At 39.1% G+C, this 19871-nt stretch overlaps 1 protein-coding gene across 1 annotated transcript; it reads right to left on the reverse strand.

The window, feature by feature from the left end:
• Positions 1-1846: 1846 nt before the first annotated feature.
• Positions 1847-14126, reverse strand: LOC129858302 (T-cell leukemia homeobox protein 1-like). Its single transcript, XM_055927451.1, has 5 exons — positions 12922-14126; positions 7028-7246; positions 6355-6592; positions 4116-4296; positions 1847-3704 (listed from the first exon to the last, which is right to left on the reverse strand). The coding sequence occupies exons 1-5, from the start codon at positions 13403-13405 to the stop codon at positions 3636-3638; spliced, it is 1191 nt and encodes a 396-aa protein (XP_055783426.1). The 5' UTR covers positions 13406-14126; the 3' UTR covers positions 1847-3635.
• Positions 14127-19871: the final 5745 nt, after the last annotated feature.

The raw sequence follows: 19871 nt of genomic DNA on the forward strand, positions 1-19871 counted from the left end.
CATCGAGAGGATCCTGACTGGTTGCATCACCGCCTGGTATGGCAGCAGCTCGGTATCCAACCACAAGGTGCTACAGGGGGTAGTGCGTACGGCCCAGTACATCACTGGGGCCAAGCTTCCTGCCATCCAGGACCTCTAAACCAGGTGGTGTCAGAGGAAAGCCCTAAAAATTATCAAAAACTCCAGCCACCCAAGTCGTAGACTGTTCTCTCTGCTACCACACGGCAAGCGGCACCGGAGCGCCAAGTCTAGGTCCAAAAGGCTTCTTAACAGCTTCAACCTCCAAGCCATAAGACTGCTAAACAGTTTACGCTGCTGCTACTCGCTGTTTATTATCTATGCATAGTCACTTTACTCCTACCTACATGTACATATGACCTCAATTACCTCGACTAACCCGTACTAACCCGTGTTGTGTAAAAAAACTGTCTCTACTAGGTACAAGACCAACCTAACTTAAAGTGTTGCAGTGGGTCAAAAGAACAGGAGCAATTTTGGGGCGTCACATTATTTAATGTATCTGCATTCCTATTAAGGATGTGAAATGCTTGTGTCTTCTACATCAATTAAGTGTTTATTGTTGGTTTGTCAGCTGTCCTCTTTTAAAAGAGATTTAGTGTTGCAACCTTACGCAGGTTCAAGGTGAAAAGCATTTATGCTACGACTCAATAGAAACAGAGAACACATTAAAGGTGGCTGACCCATATCAAACATATAGCTTAACTCAAAGAGATGCCCGTATTATCATACATCCAGAAGGAATGGCGGTGTTTCATGCATGTGTGAAAGAGCCTACGGTTTGAAGTCTTGTTTGTGTAGCAAAGTCTGCTCTGGCTTGTCTCAAGAGCCCTTTGTGCAGGTGATACATGGCCCATACACTCAATCAACACTTTTCTTCCAGGCGCCCTGTGAATCATAAGAGGGAGCACTCTCATGTCACCACGATCAGGTAGCTCTGGACTGATGCCACAAAGACTACCGTCATTACGACAAGGCGACTCCGCCATTCCACAGGTCAGATTCCACTTGATGTGAAATATCATACAATAGTAGCTTGTCTTTGTGGGTTAAAACACTGAAAGTTAATGCTATTTATTTCTCCAAGCAGAATGTCTCTGGTTTGGTGACAACAACACGCTTATTGTACACAGGCCCTTAGTAGCTACATATACCTTTAGGATGACTCCAACTTGTAATATTAAATCATTTTTGTTTAATAAAAATTAAAAAAATATTCAGTGAGTGAGAACTAAAATGCGTGGCTGTTCTTAATAATTTAGTTAAGGACAAGATAAAACATTTTTTGCCGATTATATCTATTTAACAGGAAAACAACAAAGATCCCAATCTCCTGTGAGACCTATGGACTGGGTTTATTTAATCAGCAGCAGCGTTTTGGCTTATCTTTGACGTGTGTTGACTTCTTCCCACCAAAGCGAATCTTCAGTACAAAACATCCGTGCTTCATTCAGAAGTATTCATTCAGAAGTATTTTGAAGTCATACACATGCTACTAAAGATACCAGATCCTGCTGACGGTTGAGGAAGAGGGCAAATAAACGAAACCTTTTCTTTTTCTCATACTCTCAACAGATTGAGTGTTGGAACCAATTGAAAAATGTAGAGGTCTTCGATACTTCTCTTTGAGTGTGAACTACTTTTTTATGAATTTATCTAGTCACAGGTTTTATTCACACAAAGGCAGCTGAAGAGGTTGGGTGAATGCTGGTATGGTATCCAAAGGAAATATTTTTTATAGGCTTTTTGACTGTAAATGGATCCAAAATCACAACTGACCATATAGTTGTTTTGCTTTCAATACACTTTAAGAAACTGGAAAAGGAGAATCTTTATTAATAGAAAAGGGTAGTCGCAGTTCTAACATATGATGTATAGTAGTGTTTTGGTGTCCTGATTGAAAACAGAGTACCTGATAGGAATTCTGATGTACTTTGAACCTCTTGCTCTTGTTCTTGTGTGGTGACATTTTATTGGATACGGGTAAGGCTCTTTGGTGGAAAGGGTAAAAAAACATACTCAGCTTTGGAAAAAAAAGTTTTTAAGCACCTGTAGCAAAACACAATGCACGATTTTGAAAACAGTAAGGATGAGGTATTTTTGTAAAATGGGCCAAGTCACGTCTTTATGGCATCTGAGACAGCAGGATGAAAGAGGCCCATGGTCTGGGCAGAGGAAATGGGGGTTGAGTAGGCGTCACCTGGACAACTGCCTGCAATTGACAGGATCTCAACCAGGCGAGACACCCTCTAAACCGACAAAACACGCAGTCTCCGTGCAGAAAGGGTGGCAGACTGTTGTTTTGAACAATGGAGATCCTCCAACTTGGGTAGACTGATGCTGTTGATATCACCAGAAAATGGAGTTGGTTGAACGTGAGATGTTGCCAGGATTCTAACGTTGAGTTCCAGAGGGTGTTTTCTGGGCTTTTTGTGAACAGTACAACAAGGGAACACTACACAATGGAATAGTACTACTTCCTGGTGTAGGCAACCATCTGTGATCTACGTGAAGTAGAGAGAGTGAAGCCTCATTTACAAACAAGAAAACTGCAGTTATAAAATGCCCCACCCTAGAGATCTATCTAGATTAGCAGTGTGTTGTACTTCCAGATAGGACATTTTTGTTTTGACTTGACATGGATGATAATGGAAGTTGTCAACTGTCCAATGTCTCTAGGTAGACATGGATATTTGTGGATCCCAGACCCTCAAGGTCTAGGGTTTTATAACAAACTGTTCAGAAGACATCCCACCTGGGCCTCGTTTCCCAGAGAATTCGCTGCGTTAGGTTAATTGTTGGATTCGGACTTTATGTGCATCATTAGCATCCAAGCAGTCTCACAAAAAAACATTGTTGTAATAAAACGTGTATATTGTAACTCTCACTTTACTGATAACAGCACTCTATGCAAAACGTTGAACTTTTTCTGGTGTTATGTGAAACAAGGCCTGCTGGTTTGGCTGTGGAGATGAAGTTGTCATAAGGATTGAATATTGGAATGAATGAGAAACACTGGAAGATTCCAATAAGTGTGGCATAGTCAACAACATCATGTTGATAGATTAGAGGACACTTACTTTAGGAGGTATGAAAACATGTGAAACTGTGTGATTGCGTGAAATGATGCAGTTATCCTTTCTGGTGAAAGAACAACAACAAAAGAGAGGCTTCCAATGTTGATCATCTTTTCAAAAAGTCATGATATCATTTAATATAAAACACCTTAAAAGGTGTAAAACACCTTACGAGTAATCCTCGAAGAGATACCACTTGCAAACTGCAGTCAGGGAAAGGATCCACCTGGAAGGCTGGTGACTGCAACGGCAATTCCAAGTGCACACAGAAATATTTGAAACATGCATTACTACATTGTACAAAGTCAAAAGCAAAGGAATGGGATCCAGTTTTGTTGCCGTATGGCTGAGAGTCAGTGCTCCCTGTTGGCAACAGGACAGTCTTGATGGTAGGCATCTACCGATGTGTCTGTTAGTGGTCTGGTAGTGAGGATTTCGCTTCGTTCTCTGTTTAGACAGACAGCTGAAGGGAGAGTGAAAATCTAGTGTAAGGTAGGAAAATGACTTGACAGAATCAGGTCTGAAAAAAACTTAGTAGACTCATTGATCATTGTCCATTTCAGTGGAACTAAACGTATGTCTGTCCATGCCAAGAAGTCCACATATGATCTATAAAAGAGAATACGTGGTTTGTAAAGAAATACATAGACAAAACGTCATATCCTATAGGTTTCCTCCTTGTCCTTAATGGCAGTAGGTATGCACATGAAATAAGGATATAACGTAAATTTTAATCATCCAAAACATATTACTGTACAATCCCACAATGCAACAGGCTTTACATAAAATACATTTGAATGTTAAGGCCTCAGGCTCCTCATATGCATCCATCTAGATATGAGTGGTCACTCCCCAACAAATGGCCCACCCACATTTTCCCTTAGAAAAATCATCAATATTACTATTATATTCTTATTATAAATTACGCACACACACACACACACACACACAACCCCCCCCCCCCAAACACACACACACAATCATTCAGACCACAGATGCCAGGGAGGTGACGGAGGTCACCTTGTTGTCCTCCGCCCAGGGCTGTAGGTTCTGTAAGGCGTACAAGGAGGAGTTGTGCAGGCAGAGGGGGTCCTGCTGCAGGGGCTGGCTCAGGGTCTTCTGAAAGGCCTCCTGTTGGAGCTGCAGCATCAGACGGTTGGCCTGCTGTCTCTCTGCCTCGCGCTCCTCGGCTGTCTGTCTCCTGGTTCCACAGTGGGGAAAAGGGCATTTTCAAAATAGTGCCTAAATATTCATACAGTATGTCACCATAAATACTACTTTCGAATGCAAAAAGACAAATACTTCCTGAAATACAAGTATTCAGTCCACGAAAAAGTGATACTGTATTGTTAAAAATAACTACATAAAAAAATGGATACCCTGATTATTTTACTTTATTATTTTTTACCCTTATTTCCTTTGGATTACCATTATTTAATTTTCATGAAAACAATGATGTATGTCATTCTCACGTGGATATTATACTGTATGTATTTACATGTGATTGTTAGGCCTGCATGTGCAACAGGGTCAGAAAAACACCTCTAAAATGCTGTTTCATACACACCATCCTCCTTTCATTAGCCACACGTTATTGTTAACTACATTATCCTAATCCGATTTCGTTGCTGTTCATTTGATCATATGCTTGTTACTAGCGTAGCCGTCCCACAAATACATCCTTCATGCACATCCTATCTACACACTATGGGGAAATATCATAAATCACACCAAAACTAGCTCAGAAATCAGGAAAGTGAGTTAGCCAATCCCCTGGTTATTCATGATATGCCATCTAGTCGTTCTTTTTTTCATCTGTGTTTTGAATTTCAGAATTCAACAGAGATGTAACTGATCACTAAAATACAAACTGTACCATTACATTTAATTGTCCTTTAAACAGATCTTGATGTTTTCTATCGAAAACATGGCCCTGTGTCGACACCTTGCATACAAATACCTATTGAAATAGGATCTCTTACATCTGGTATTAAAATGCGTCGTGTGCCAGCTTTTCCCATATCAGGTCCACCAGATCTGATCACAGGACACATTTTAATGCAAGGTGTGCCAGAGCCCATGAGTCAAGATGACTCAGATATACAGGAACTATTTCTACATTCATTCCCTTTAGGTCCTTGTTTGACATCAAGGTTAAATAAAGGCAAGGTAATATAATTTGATAGTCCACTCATTTATTCCATATGACCATAAACAGTTTGAGTGAATTAGGGGAAGAGTTTCTGCCATGGACAATGCCCTCAACTATTCAGACTAGTGGGTCAGTATTGCTTTTTTAACCTTTATTTTACTAGGCAAGTCAGTTAAGAACAAATTCTTATTTTCAATTACAGCCTAGGAACAGTGCCTTGTTCAGGGGCAGAACAACAGATTTGTACATTGTCGGCTCAGGGATTCGATCTTGCAACCTTTCAGTTACTAGTCCAATGCTCTAACCACTAGGCTACGCTGCCGTCTTTGGACAGCACCTTTCCAGAAAAGCCTTTTAAGAACAGGGTTAATTGTGCTTGGTCAAAGGAATTGGCCTCTAAAAACAAGTAGGAGCTAAGCTAAGCAAAAAAAGGTGTTTCACTGTCACAACAAAAAAATGGGCCAGGCACATTATCAACCACAGGAATATAGTATATTCATATAACACATCACAAAAGCTTGCTCACCACAAGCAAAGCAATTCACATACCATATTTAAATGGATGCACAGTTGTTACTTTGTGTCACTTCCCGCATCCATCTAATGTATCATAATGCTTCAGTCTAATGTATCATAATGCTTCAGTCTAATGTATCATAATGCTTCAGTCTAATGTATCATAATGCTTCAGTCTAATGTATCATAATGCTTCAGTCTAATGTATCATAATGCTTCAGTCTAATGCATCATAATGCTTCAGTCTAATGCATCATAATGCTTCAGTCTAATGTATCATAATGCTTCAGTCTAATGTATCATAATGCTTCAGTCTAATGCATCATAATGCTTCAGTCTAATGTATCATAATGTTTCAGTCTAATGCATCATAATGCTTCAGTCTAATGTATCATAATGCTTAAATCATAATGCAGCAAGTACAATGGACAGCAGTTTTGATAAAGAATATCTCCTTTCTTGAAATAATGAATGTCATAAAAGGAACAATAAAACATGCTTTAACACTGAAAGTGTTTGAAGAATGTCTAGAAGTTTGTAATGTGTTCCTGTAATGTGTTGCTGTAATGTGTTGCTGTAATGGGCCCCTACCTCCATTTTGTCCTCCTGTTCTGGAACCAGGTTTTGACCTGTGCGTCCGTCATCTTCAGGGCCTTGGCCAGGGTGGCGCGCTCCGCTGACGCCAGGTATTTCTGCCGGTGAAAGCGTTTCTCCAGCTCGCAGATCTGCACTCGGCTGAACGAGGTACGGGGCTTTTTTCTCTTGGGTGGTGTCCGGTTCTGATAGGGGTGGCCGATGCGCCGGGTCACGGAGAAGGGCGAAAGGGCTGCTGAGAGAGAGAGAGAGAGAGACTATGTTCATTTTTCAGAGACAAACCTTGGTCAAGCAAGAACCTTCTCTGACATATTATACCTTTGCCATAGATTTAGTATGCATGATCACCAGTGTATATTTTCTGGGGGATTTTGTTGTCCTTCACTAATTCAACTCAATATTCCAGCATGTATCTTTTTTTTTACCAGGAATTAGCCAACATTTAATGGTTCATCACTGGCTATTACCTGTTGTAATATGAGTTTTTTTACAAAAGGTCCTATATTCATGTTTTTCTCATATCTAACGCATGTAGTAAAAACGGTACATAGAGTTTTGTTCTATGGACCTAAGCATTTTGGTATTTTAACATCCCTGATGGAAACCAGGAGAAAACCAACCAGGCCACAATGAAAGGTACATTTAAAAGAAGACCAGGGAAGTGACTCACCTGGACAAGTACCCTTTCGAAAGGGATAGTCTGCAAGTGGGCCAGTGTCTCGCAGGTGAGCGAGTTCAGGGTAATAGTGTTTGGCTAATGTCTCCATAGAGCTCCAGGTAGGGACCCTGCCGATGTCCCCCTTGGGGAGAGGGCAGAGGCCTGGCAGGGCCGGGGGGGCTCCTGGCCTCCCATTGGGGTCTCCTGCTTGTCTGTCCTCTGCCTGCTCCGCTAAAGAAAGGGAGACACAGTCAGGGACCCATGTGGAGCTGTGCGGGGCAGGTGGGGGTACTCAGGAAGTACCCTCTCATTGCTTTTATCCCAGATGGGGATTGTCATTTAGTACAATAAATGCCTTCAGCTGATTGGTTAGGCCGAAAGTATCACATTTGGTCTGATGCCAGTTCATTACAGTAGGCTATCTAACCTATCCATTTGGTCTGATGCCAGTTCATTACAGTAGGCTATCTAACCTATCCATTTGGTCTGATGCCAGTTCATTACAGTAGGCTATCTAACCTATCCATTTGGTCTGATGCCAGTTCATTACAGTAGGCTATCTAACCTCTCCAGTTCTACATAGTAACGTAGGTGATATGTACAAGATACATGTGTTTACTTTTTTACTAATTAAAACCTAATACAAAAGAAAAGTACCAATCTCAAGCATTTTATGGTAAAATATTTATACCATATTGTCTATTGTGTCAGGCATGAGTAAACAGAACATTCACAAATGTAATATAATATGTTTGGATATAGAGCCCTTTTCAAGTCCTATACTCATCTACATCTATAAGATGTAAAACAGACGTTTCTGTCGAAGGGAATCAGGAGCAGGCTTCCTTGTTCCTCACAAGCTGTTTGCCTGTTGTCTTACAGTGTGTTTATTGGTCTAGTTCTGTCTGAGAGCTCACCAGCAGCCAAACTGCATATAAAACATCTCCATAGGTGCCCTGGGGGACCAATGCTACTGTGTTGAGAATGTAGTAACCTGGAATCAGTGTGAACAATCTAAATTAATTTTCCACTGAGGCACTTTGGAGATGAGATGAAACACAAATGAAACACAAGCCATATAATGCACTCAACAATCATTTCAAATCACTCTCAACCTCTCTGATTAGTTATAAACATAAATGGCAAACAATAAATGATTCACACATGATTAAAAAAATATATTTCAAAATGTAAATTGGGTACATTTGTAATTTAATTGTAAACATTGACTGCATGTATTGAGTTTTGAAAAGGTATTTTTAATCTAGAGAGGGTCCAACCCTTCTTTGCCTGAGGATAGAGATGAATAGGTCACACATTTGGAGTAAGCAGGTCTGCTCCAGGCTCATCATGCAGGTCTGGGTACAGATAATACCACATTAGACTTCTATTTCAGGCCATCTGGGGACCAGCTAATGGACCAGGCACATACAAGCACGTTCACATGCAACCGAAGAGTAACACGCAAACAGACTGCCATCCAGTCAAACTTGCTAAAGGGCACCTTCAACCTAACTTGAATTCTGACATAAGATTTTTTGAATAAACAATTAAACCATTTGAAATGTAACAATAGTCCTATGGATGATGATTGACTGATTCATGTCACAGTAGAACAAATGACATCATGCCGTAGTTTTTTATTTGATTTTGTCTGTGATGTCCCTATTTATGACCAGCTTCCAAATAAAGAACCGAGTGTGTGGTAGTATCCCACTAAATGCAGCAGTGTGCCAAGAGCCCAGAACACACCTGTCTGTCATCAAAACCTGCAGACCTTTATGGAACAAGGCAGTTAGTTAAATTTAGCCCTCAGCCTCTTTACAGTAATAGTCGTTATAATGTGATATGATTGCGTTTAATAATCAGCCCATATTGCAAAGGACATCAATAAGTTGTTGTTCGAATGTTTATGCATGCACAGACAATTACCACAATAATGTTATTCATTGAAGATATACTGTAATTTCCCATAACTGGGCAAGACCAAATATGGAGAGAGTGGTAGACCAGATGTCCCTCAAAGTCTCAAGGTCACTGAATTTCACAAACCAGAGAAATCGTGTTATGTATTTCACTTCATTCAATAGTTGTATTTTATTTTCACTTGAATGTTGCATAGAACATTTTCAAGAACACATTGCAGGAATTGTTCTAATGTATTTTGCTCTAAGGGATGACGACGGAAATGGTGGAGAATACTAAATCTGATGCCTGGGTAATATGATTTAGCATACGCTATATAAAAAAATTATACCTTAGAGAATATGGGCCCATAATAAAACCACTTATACCTAATAACACATTTCTGTGACAGCGCCTCTCTTCCCCACTGCGGATATTACCTGTGTAGCAATCTAATAAATATATTTAAAGGATTCTAACGGGGATATTGAAATATAACATGAACATATTGCTATTTATTACACTATGAGGCAAAACAGAGCCACTTGCCCATGCAACACTGGCTGAGAATAGAAGCAACTTCCCGCGAAAACTGTCCCGCTTTCCCCATCAACATCACCATTACTGCCGCCATCTTTAAATACATGTATTTGCGGGGAAGATCATTATTTCTGACAAAGATAAAGCACTGTTATATTAATGCAATGAGATGTATAGGAATAGTCTTACCTCAAGGGCCATTATGGGACCTTACACAGGTACAGCAAGCAGGTACAATGTAATCACTTCGTATTATACATTGTACTTACAACTGTAGTATCTGTTAGTGGTTGTGTAATTACATGGCATTAATGTATTTTATGGTAGGCTATATAATGTTTTTACTATAGACACTACTCAGTGTCCTAATGCTAAAATCTCAAAATACATTAATTATTGCCGGTATGGATGCCATTCATTAAATTACAGTTACCTTACTTTAAGATTATAGTGTGTATTTTACAATATTTTACAAGTTTTTATGGCAATACATGCAGATATTGTAAAAATGAAAATGCCTCTGGGCCTACATTTCGATTTGAAGTATCCTAGTTGCCCATTTCTCCAGAACTTAGAGCCATATGAACAACTTTGTTTATTGACTTCAGGGGACAAATCAGTTTATGCACTTCTTTGCTTCATTAAATCTGAAAACTGCCAAGAAGTCAATCAACGTAGAAACATGTGGTATTCCCTTTCAGCGCCTTCCAATCTGTTCAGATACAGTATGTCCGGTCTGTTGTGAATATCACATCTCCAATCGTAGGCCTGTTCGCTGTTTCACTTGCTTTGACACTTGCGGTGAAATTCAGTGCTGCAATCCAATATGAGAGGGAATTATTTAAAAAAGGAGAGGTCTATTTCAAGCATCCAAAGAAACGCTTTACGGTTTGAGATATGAATTTAGGTTAAGCCAACCGAACAGACAGGTGCTGACTGCTGAGCTAAGTCCATCCAGCAACTAAGAGATACATTTTATACCATATTTCTTACAATGTTTATTATTTTTAAATGTGGAAATACAATTTGCCCCCTATGCTACAATAAAAAAGTATTAACTCAAATGAAAATCGATGGGAGTATGATTTAAAAAAATAAATGTCTCAAACAATGTTGACAAATGGCTACACTGTAATATCCTACTTCAAGCACTTTCAATAAATCTCAAAGATAGGCCTTTGTCTCAAATGGGGATCACCAATGATAACAAAAAGTGATCACTTAAAAGGAACGTCTTGTTGGTGGATGGTTGAAGATGAGGCTATAACCAACACCAAACTATAAACCAAATGAAACAAGTGGCCCGTTGTGACTATGAATACAATTGATAAGCATATTTACATAAGATATTTTACAGTTGACATATCGTTCTCTGGTTTAAATAATTAATTAGGAAAGCACATCATTGTTAATATTTAATGCTGGCCAATACATAATGGTCTTCATTTCCATCTTCATGGTGGTGACGTCATGCCAGAAAAACTAATATCTCGGCCGAGTGGGGGTGAGGTTATGGTCATTGTAGCCTAAAATATACAGGCCAAAAGCAGGCCATCGAACTGCCAGCCCGTCGAATTAAGTTTAATTTCCACGGCAGTTATAAGTTACTACTATCCCTTTCTGCCCTTTCTATAATATTAAAATGAAATTAAATGTGAAACAGTAGGCCTATCATAGGCCTATAATGGCCCGTGCAACCCTTAGTGTTATGCCTTTTTCTATTGGCTAATCGAAAACACCAGAGCCTATGTGAAAAAGGATTATGACATAAGCATAACATATTTTGATCTGTCGTGCTTTTGCTAGGCCTAATTTTTGAGAAAGCCACTTTTCCAATTTCCTAAAATGCGAGAATATCGTTGGTCAAAGGATTCCGGACCTGCAGGCCTATACAGTAAGTCCTATATTCACAATCACAGCCACCGTACTTGGATTCATTCTTCATCTTTTTGTAAATGATATAGATCATTAATTACACCTGCCAATGTCATAGAGATATAGAAGCGTTTACAAGTTTAAGCATTTGCAATATTATCCAATTTACCTTGACAGCCCAATGGTGAAGATACAACGTCAATTCAATGGTTTATGGGCGAAATAAACTGTCCGACCGTACGCTAAATGTTTAGATGTCATACTTCAATGTTTGTAAAGAATTTGTCACAATTCTTTTCCTTTTTTTATTTTCTTTCAATGGGTCAGTTAGGCTGGACTGGACAATTGTTCAACACTGTGTTGAAAATAGTTCTACTAAAATAAGACAGCGTTTATTCAATAGACCTAGGACACGAATTGCGTTGACGCTTTGCATTTATTGGCATGATATTCAACGCGGAAAGGGACATGTCAAATAACCCCGTGTATGCTAAACACAAAAAAAATAACATGCTTGTCAGGTGTTGATAGTGACGGTGTTGCTATCTTCTCTCTGTTTAGTTGGCTGTATACACAACTAAAGGCCTATAAATAGCCCGGCAGAGTCCAGACAAAATTATTTACGTAGCCCACCTGCAGGACTGCATCCTCAATGACTTGCCGTAGACTGAATCGCTACATTTAGATACTATTATTGGACGAAGCTATAGGCCTATTTGCCGCAATAACTAAGAATGAGCTACTATGCCTCAAAAAGTCAACGTAATAATGATAATACTACGCTAGAAAAAGGTTTGTTTTAATTGTTTTTATTATAGTAAAGTGTTATATTGTTATTAAACTGTTACAATAAGCAATAATAATAGCCTATAAACAACAACAATACTCACAGACACAACAGTTAACCTATTATGTTTTATTATAGCCTATTGAAACTGATGTTGCTATTATTAAACCCCATTTGGATGGTGAATATTATATTCAGAAATACATCAGGTGTTCTGCATTTGGAAAAACAGTCATCTCTTCAAATCATGTCATCCATTTTGTATGGTGAGCTATTCCTTTGATTAGGATGACGAGGGGATTTATCAACGTTATCCCCTCCATGTATATGGATTGAAAGGCGCAATCTTAATGGTTGGCATTATACCCATAAAATTATACAAATGTACATAACATATATTATTAACAATACCTGGAAGTATTCACTTGTCTTTTAAATGAACTAATATGATATAGACAGGCCTTGATGTAAAATCGAATTCCTCATGCCATATGCCCAGTAGCACATATGGTTTGATAAATGAGTCTGTCACAAAATTGGCTACCATGCCTTCTTAACTGACAGTCAAGATGCTAAAAACAAAATCCTAGGCATATGCCATACTTTTAAGGATGTGGATTAAACTGTCAAACAACAATTAAAGGTGACCTTTTTATGAATTCCATTTAAGTTTGAACCTCCTTTCCACTGGAAAATATTTAATATTCCTATGGAGAAATCCATGAAGCAATAGTCCCATTTTGTGACAGAATTGTAGTCTACATAAACATAAATGTTCAGAAGTTTAGTTGAATCTTACCAGTGAGTCTGTCCTTTGCGAATCTTCTACTGCTCTCCATCCACGGGAAGGTGAAGTTGGCCGCATTTCCCATACTTGTCATTGAAGTCACTGAGGGGATGCAAGCCGCGAGGCAAGGCGGATGGCTAGGAGGTGGCGGATGCGGATTCGGTGGCATGGGTCTGTGAGCTGGTACCCTGATAACACCACCGGCGTTCCCTCCGTTTACGTTAACGTTCATGTTCATGCTCACATTCATGTTCATATTCACGTTATAGGAACCAGCGAGCCCAGCCGCCATGGAGCAGGCTGGGTTATAGACGCTGTTATAGCCATTGGTGTAAACGTTCGTGTAATCCGTGTCGCTGGTTCGGTTGGGCAGCATGCAGCTGCTGGACGGGTCAGTGCTGTTCAGTATCTGGTCTATTCCAAAGCTGATGGGCTCGTGCTGCTGGTGTGTCTGGTTAACCTCTTCAATTCCAGTGTTCTCCATTGCTGTATTCATATTAGCGTCTCAAAACGACTCATATGTTGATTAAAAAAAAGTATGCTATATATTTGTTTTCCGTGTTGTCGCAGTATCAGGCGCATAAATGATACCCAGGTCTGTGTTCAGGTTTTACCCTAAAGATACTTCCTTGAGCAGTGCGCGACCCACACAGACCGAAGCGTTGCCATTATCTGTCCCGAAGACATAGATACCGAGTAGGCTAAAATGCAATGTTAATAATCCAGCGGGATAGATTGGGAGTCTTAAAATGCATATCCATCACATTGTAGTATGTCCTTTAACATATTTCCTTGCACATATCACAGTAATCTATATCGATTAATAGCCTATTGGTCATGTAAAATAATTAGCCAGACTACTTACAGCCAAATCCGCAATTTGAGGAATTCCCAAATTCCTTTGAAGAGGATACTGGTGCTCTGTTCTGGCATTATTATTACGACATGTCCAAAAGCAGAGGGTATTGGCGACTCAACCTCTTCGTATCAAAAGATGTAGCAAAATGAAGTGTTAACTGTGCTAAACATGAGTATTAATTGGAAAAGATTGCTCTGTTACAGTGCGTCTTGAAGTGATTTCAACAGCTGAGACACCCCTTCTGCCTAAATCTTGCCATTCGGTCATCCATTGGCCCCCGCATTTCCAGTTAGACAATGTTTTGTAGCCTGCTCCCTTCTCTTAAAGAACCCGCAGCCAATTTCCAGTAGCAGTCCAAGTTTTACTGTCCTGTATGACATATAGATTACAGTCTATCAAATGTACAACTGTGTTTAATTAGGCTACATAGGCTATCACCAACCTTAATCCCACTATAAAAAGATGACATGAACAACTGCCTAATAGATATGGACTGTCATGCATGATGGAACTATGTTTAATTGCTATGTAACTATGGATTTTACATCCCTGTTTATTGCCCTTTCATTGTAAGCCTGATAGCAGTCAAATAGCCTAACTCAGAATTTCAACTCATTAGGCCTATGGAAATCGCCTTATTACACACCATTAACACTGTACATCAAGAAGACAACCGTTAGTGAGGTGGGAAGTTGGAGTATAGGGCAGGCTGTTTAATCATGATTATGACAAGATTGTCTTCTTCCATCAGTGTCATGCAAGTAGAAAAACATATCTCGGACTACAAACTGGGAATCTTGCACTTGTCCACTTGTGCATGAACAACTCAGAAAGACATAAACATGGTCCCGCAATAGGCCTATTCAATGGAACGTTTCATAAAATAAATTAAGATAGACTAGTGCATGGATATTAGGCCAACATCATGGCAATAAGATCCATTAGAGAATCCTGGCTTGCCTTTGATAATGCAAAACACAGTGTTGATTGGCACAAATGATTTAACCTTTCTCTGCCTGAAGCAAGAGGACGGATTGCCCAGTCTAAATGTAATAAACATGAAAAATGACTCATAATAAAACTGCAACACCGGGAAAACGAATTTAATATATGATCGTTTTATTACGGACTTATTTCAGCTTCCGTGCGAATGAAGATATTTCACAACTGCTCAAACTGGCTAAAGGGAATCGTAAAAATCAATTGTATGAATTTAAAGCTATATTAATAATGGACGTTGACACGTGAAGCGACAATAATGGGGGTAGTGTAAACCTAAGATGTGTTTGTTTTTAAACGTGATCGAATAAAATAGAGGGGACGAATATTTTGGAGAGCCATCCTTGCAAGCGCGTAAAATTGAACTATATTGCTGTTAAACTGCCTAACTGTTGATATCGCCTTGGTGACGACAGGCTATGCCACTGGACATTTGGGCGATGGATGCGTCATTATGACAAAATGAATGTGTAAAACGTCCATGATGTATCGCACAACATCTCCAATTGGTGACATAATGGTTATTGGAGAGGTTCTCTCTTTCGTTCTTCACAATGAAACCTCGAGAGCTAAATGAGGATGTCTCGCTGTATCTGCGCGCGCCCTAAGGTCATAGCAAGGTGGCATTTTAGGCTGCGGCAGTTAAATCTACCCACATGCAGCATAGTGTGAATTAGCGGAATGAGCGTCATGCAGGTCTATGGTAAACCTTGACAACGATTTTGATTGACTAAAATAGGCTAATTGTATGGGTATGGGACACGTCATTGCCTTATAGCCTAATTGATCATGCCAATAATTGATGTAGTCTTGGCTCATATGTATTGTAACAGAACACTGTAGTCTGATTGACTTATCTCAATTATAGATTCATCTGTTACATTCTACCCTCCTGGACGCGTTTATTATCGAGGAGGGACTCATTGAGAAGAGTATGTGAAAAGCATTCATAACTGCATAATTTCTTTGCCCTGTTATTGACTTCAATTAAATGATCTTTCAAAAGAGCCAAACGGTGTTCATTGACGGTCCAGTTTCTTATCTATAGGCCAGCGAGTTATAGTCGCTAATGAATGCTGCGTTTATACAGGCAGCATAATTCTGATCTTTTCACACGCGTTTGTCTTTTGACCAATCAGATCAGCTCTTTTGCCAATAATTGTCGAAAATATCAGAATGGGGCAGCGTTTTATAAAACTCGGTTCTCGGGACCTCAACGGGTGCACGTTTTGGTTTTTGTCCTAGCACTACGCCGATTAAAATAATCAAAGCTTGATGATAAGGTGATTATTTGAATCAGCTCTGTAGTCCTAGGAAAAAAAAAAAACGTGCACACCTTGGGGTCTCGGGGACCGAGTTTGGGAAACGCTGGAATAAGGCTACTTGTGTAAACACAGCCCTGTTAAATAAAAAACTAATTCGAATGAGGCAACATAATATAGCCTTTAATTATGTCTAGTTTATTATATGTTCTAATTATTTTGAACCTAAGAAGCTCTCTCGTTATTGAACCTGACAACTTGAGCCTACCTAACTGGTGTTTCATTTCATTACGTTCATTACCAGCTCATACTGAAATTAAACTAACCAGGCAGGCAAAACATAGTTAAACCTGTATTTTCTAACACAATCGAATAATCCACAAATAAGACCAAACAATGACAGTTTCGAAAAAAATCGAATAAAACTCAAAGCCAACAATTTTGTTCAAGATATATAAACAATAGGCCTAAACCGTACGTGAATTAAGGTACATTAATAACACGTGAAACTGTGGATGAAGCATTTGCCTTCAGAAAAAATTTACTGATATTTCTGTTAAACTTGGACAAGGATTGCATCCATATTAAGATTTAAACCAATTTAATCAACCTCTCCCTCAAATGTGTGTGCCCCCCCCCCCCCCCCCCCCCCCGCCCTCCTCCTTCGCAAGCTGCTCTCTGCGTGCAATCCCCTTCTCAAATGGCAATATGAAGGCCCTTAGCTGGTTGCCCAGAGGCGATGTCTATGGCGGCTTCCATGCAGCCGGTGATGAATCGTTATCTCCAGGCAGCGTTGCTCGTCTGGGTAATAAAGTACCAGCAAAGCACAGACAGAAGGAATTTGTCACAGTTGGTTCCCCGATATATTATAGTGACCCCCCAACCTCTGGCGTGTGCAACGTTTCTGAAAAAGGCTTCAAGAGATTTGCAAACAACTGCGATAGTTTGCACAAAAAGGAGCCATATAGAAAGTCCGTCCTCTAAGAAAATGTCAAATTATGATGTAAATGCTGCAGTGAAAGGGCAATAAAACAATATTGTGAAACAAATCGTCAAATTGGAACAAAGACAGGCTTTGTGATCATTGTAAGGGCACAGGCACTTGTCTGCTCGTTTTAAGCAAAAGGTATATATTCTGTGCTGTGCACTAGTCACTGATGCCGTATATGCAGTCTATATTCTATGATATTGGTTATTCATACCTTGACTCATTGCATTTGTAATTATCATCATAAGCCAGACAATATATTCATAATTAGTACAAAGGTTTATCTTTAGGTTCTATTAACATAATAATAGGCCAATAACAGCCTGCACAGACTGTAAAATAATAATACTCGCCTAATAATAATAATGTATATAGCCTATCACTCAATAATTATGTTGTTATATAGTTATTATTATCACTTTGCTGTTACGTCTATTCTTATAAACTTTATTTTCGATAATCACAAGAAAATAGAGAATATGATGTTGTTTAGCTTTGTTTTGGCGAAGGAAAATGGAAGAAAAGCGCCTGCATTGACTCCTGTCACTCAGGCAGGCTCGCGCTATTTGGTGCGTCTGTTCCAAAGCTCTCCACTCGAGGATGTCGTGCATTACGCTGATGAGCCTGCATGTCATCCCGAACCATTTGCATTCGCTAGACTCTCTGCCTGTTTTGCTTTCTGCTGTAATTAGGTTGAATTCAGACCAGATAGAATTACATTATTCTGCATTTCGAGCTACAGTCCTTGACTCCCAGCTCCCCGGGGATAACCTGGCGCCTCCTGCCCAGATCAGACAACTGTAACCGGACTTAGTCGACGGACCACTATGGGAAAAAAAGAAAAACGCTGAGATGTAGGCTCTTCAGGAGTATTGAGAGACCTTAGGCTACAAGAAGCAGCATGGCTCAAGAATCTTGAATAACGTAAATTGACAAGGCCCTGGAAAAGGTGATTTTTGCTTCACGAATTAGAAGAGGATAATTATGGCCTATTGTTACTGCCTCCACAGCAATATTGGGATGTAGGATTTTTTGGTGCAAATTATTTTCACTCATCAAATTGCATGAAGACTGCTGTAGGATCTGTAGTGGTTATATTGTTTTAACATTTCATGCTTTTATTAAAAAAGTATTAAATTATTATTATATAAATGTATGTATTCATATTATTACTAGGCATATTATTATTATTAAGCTATCATTGATATTAATAATAACCTATTATTATTGCTATTGATGTTTTCTAATACAGCTACCAACATTGTTTTCCTCATCAGAACAGTTCATCATTGTAAAGTAAATTATTTCCCACTTTTGCATTTTTCGTGGATTGTGTTTCTTTCATTAAAAGTAAATAAAGATCTTATAAATTGAATTGCAGATGCTGGTCATTTGAGTGTTTTGTTCTGAAACCTGGAACCATTTATTAAATTTGGCAAAATGCATGAAATGACAAATGTTAGCATTTCAGCACTGTGTCTGAAATATTGACATCCAGTGTCGATTAGATATCAGTTTCACTCCCAACCCCAACTTTTTCGTTTCAAAGTGAATTCTAGAGATTGGGCTACTTTTTGTTATTGTTTTATTGAACCTTTATTTAAAAGGGAAGTCAGTTAAGAACCAATTATTATTTACAGCCTACCCTGGGCAAATTATGCTATTGGACTCCCAATCACGGCCAGATATGCTGCAGCCTGGATTCGAACCAAGGACTGCAGTGATGCCTTTTGCGCTGTAGCGCCTTAGACCGCTGTGCCACTCGGAAGTTCACGATATTTAGATTCATATTATTTACCCATGATATAATCAATCAATTTTAACTTACTTGGTGTTTGTCAAATAGAGCATTGACAAAGAAGTTGGAGCTGGGTGATTGACTCATAAGTGTGCAGATACATGATACATACTTACTGTCTGAGTGGTGGTAAGCAATTCACCTCATTTAGACTTGATCAAATGATTATTTTGTATATAAAAATAGCTACAATAACATTACCCCAATGAAGAATGCGATGAATTCAATGTACAATCTTAAAGGTCCAATGTAGCCGTTTTTATATCAACATCAAATAATTTGGGTAACAATTAAGTACCTTACTGTAATTGGTTTTCAATAAAAATAATAATAATTACAACAACAAAAAATAGCTTCTTAGCAAAGAGCCATTTCTCAAGCAAGAATATTGCTAGGACTGTGTGGGAGTGGACTGAGTGGGGAAGGGAAAACTGAAAACTAGCTGTTATTGGCAGAGAGGTTTGGAACTCTCTTTCTTATTGGTCTATTAACAAATTCACCACATGGTTATGTCACCAGGCAGACCATAACTCCATCCCACCAAAACAGGCTGAAATTCCAGGCAGTCTTTTCAAACAGCTCTTACACTAAAACGGCATTATCATAATTTTCACAATTTCACAGGATTATTCCAACCTCATAGTGTGGAAATATACTGTGTATAAAACACAGGAAATCACGTTTTTGACTGAACTAGGCCTTTAATGAACAAAAAGATATTTGCACATTTCTGGTCAGATATACAGAAACAAAGAAAACGGCAGAAAAGTATTAGCAATGAATGATCAGCTTTACTGTAGCCAAATAGGCATTGTAATAATGATGCAATTGTCACGCCCTGGCCATAGAGAGGCTTTTATTCTCTATTTTGGTTAGGCCAGGGTGTGACTAGGGTGGGCATTCTAGTTTCTTTATTTCTATGTTTTCTATTTCTTTGTTTTTGGCCTAGTGTGGTTCCCAATCAGAGGCAGCTGTCTATCTGTTGTCTCTGATTGGGAATTATACATAGGCAGCCTTTTTTCCCCACCTGTGATTTGTGGGTAGTTATTTTCTGTT

Source organism: Salvelinus fontinalis, chromosome 6, assembly GCF_029448725.1.
Source record: "Salvelinus fontinalis isolate EN_2023a chromosome 6, ASM2944872v1, whole genome shotgun sequence".
In the NCBI taxonomy this organism is placed as follows: domain Eukaryota; kingdom Metazoa; phylum Chordata; class Actinopteri; order Salmoniformes; family Salmonidae; genus Salvelinus; species Salvelinus fontinalis.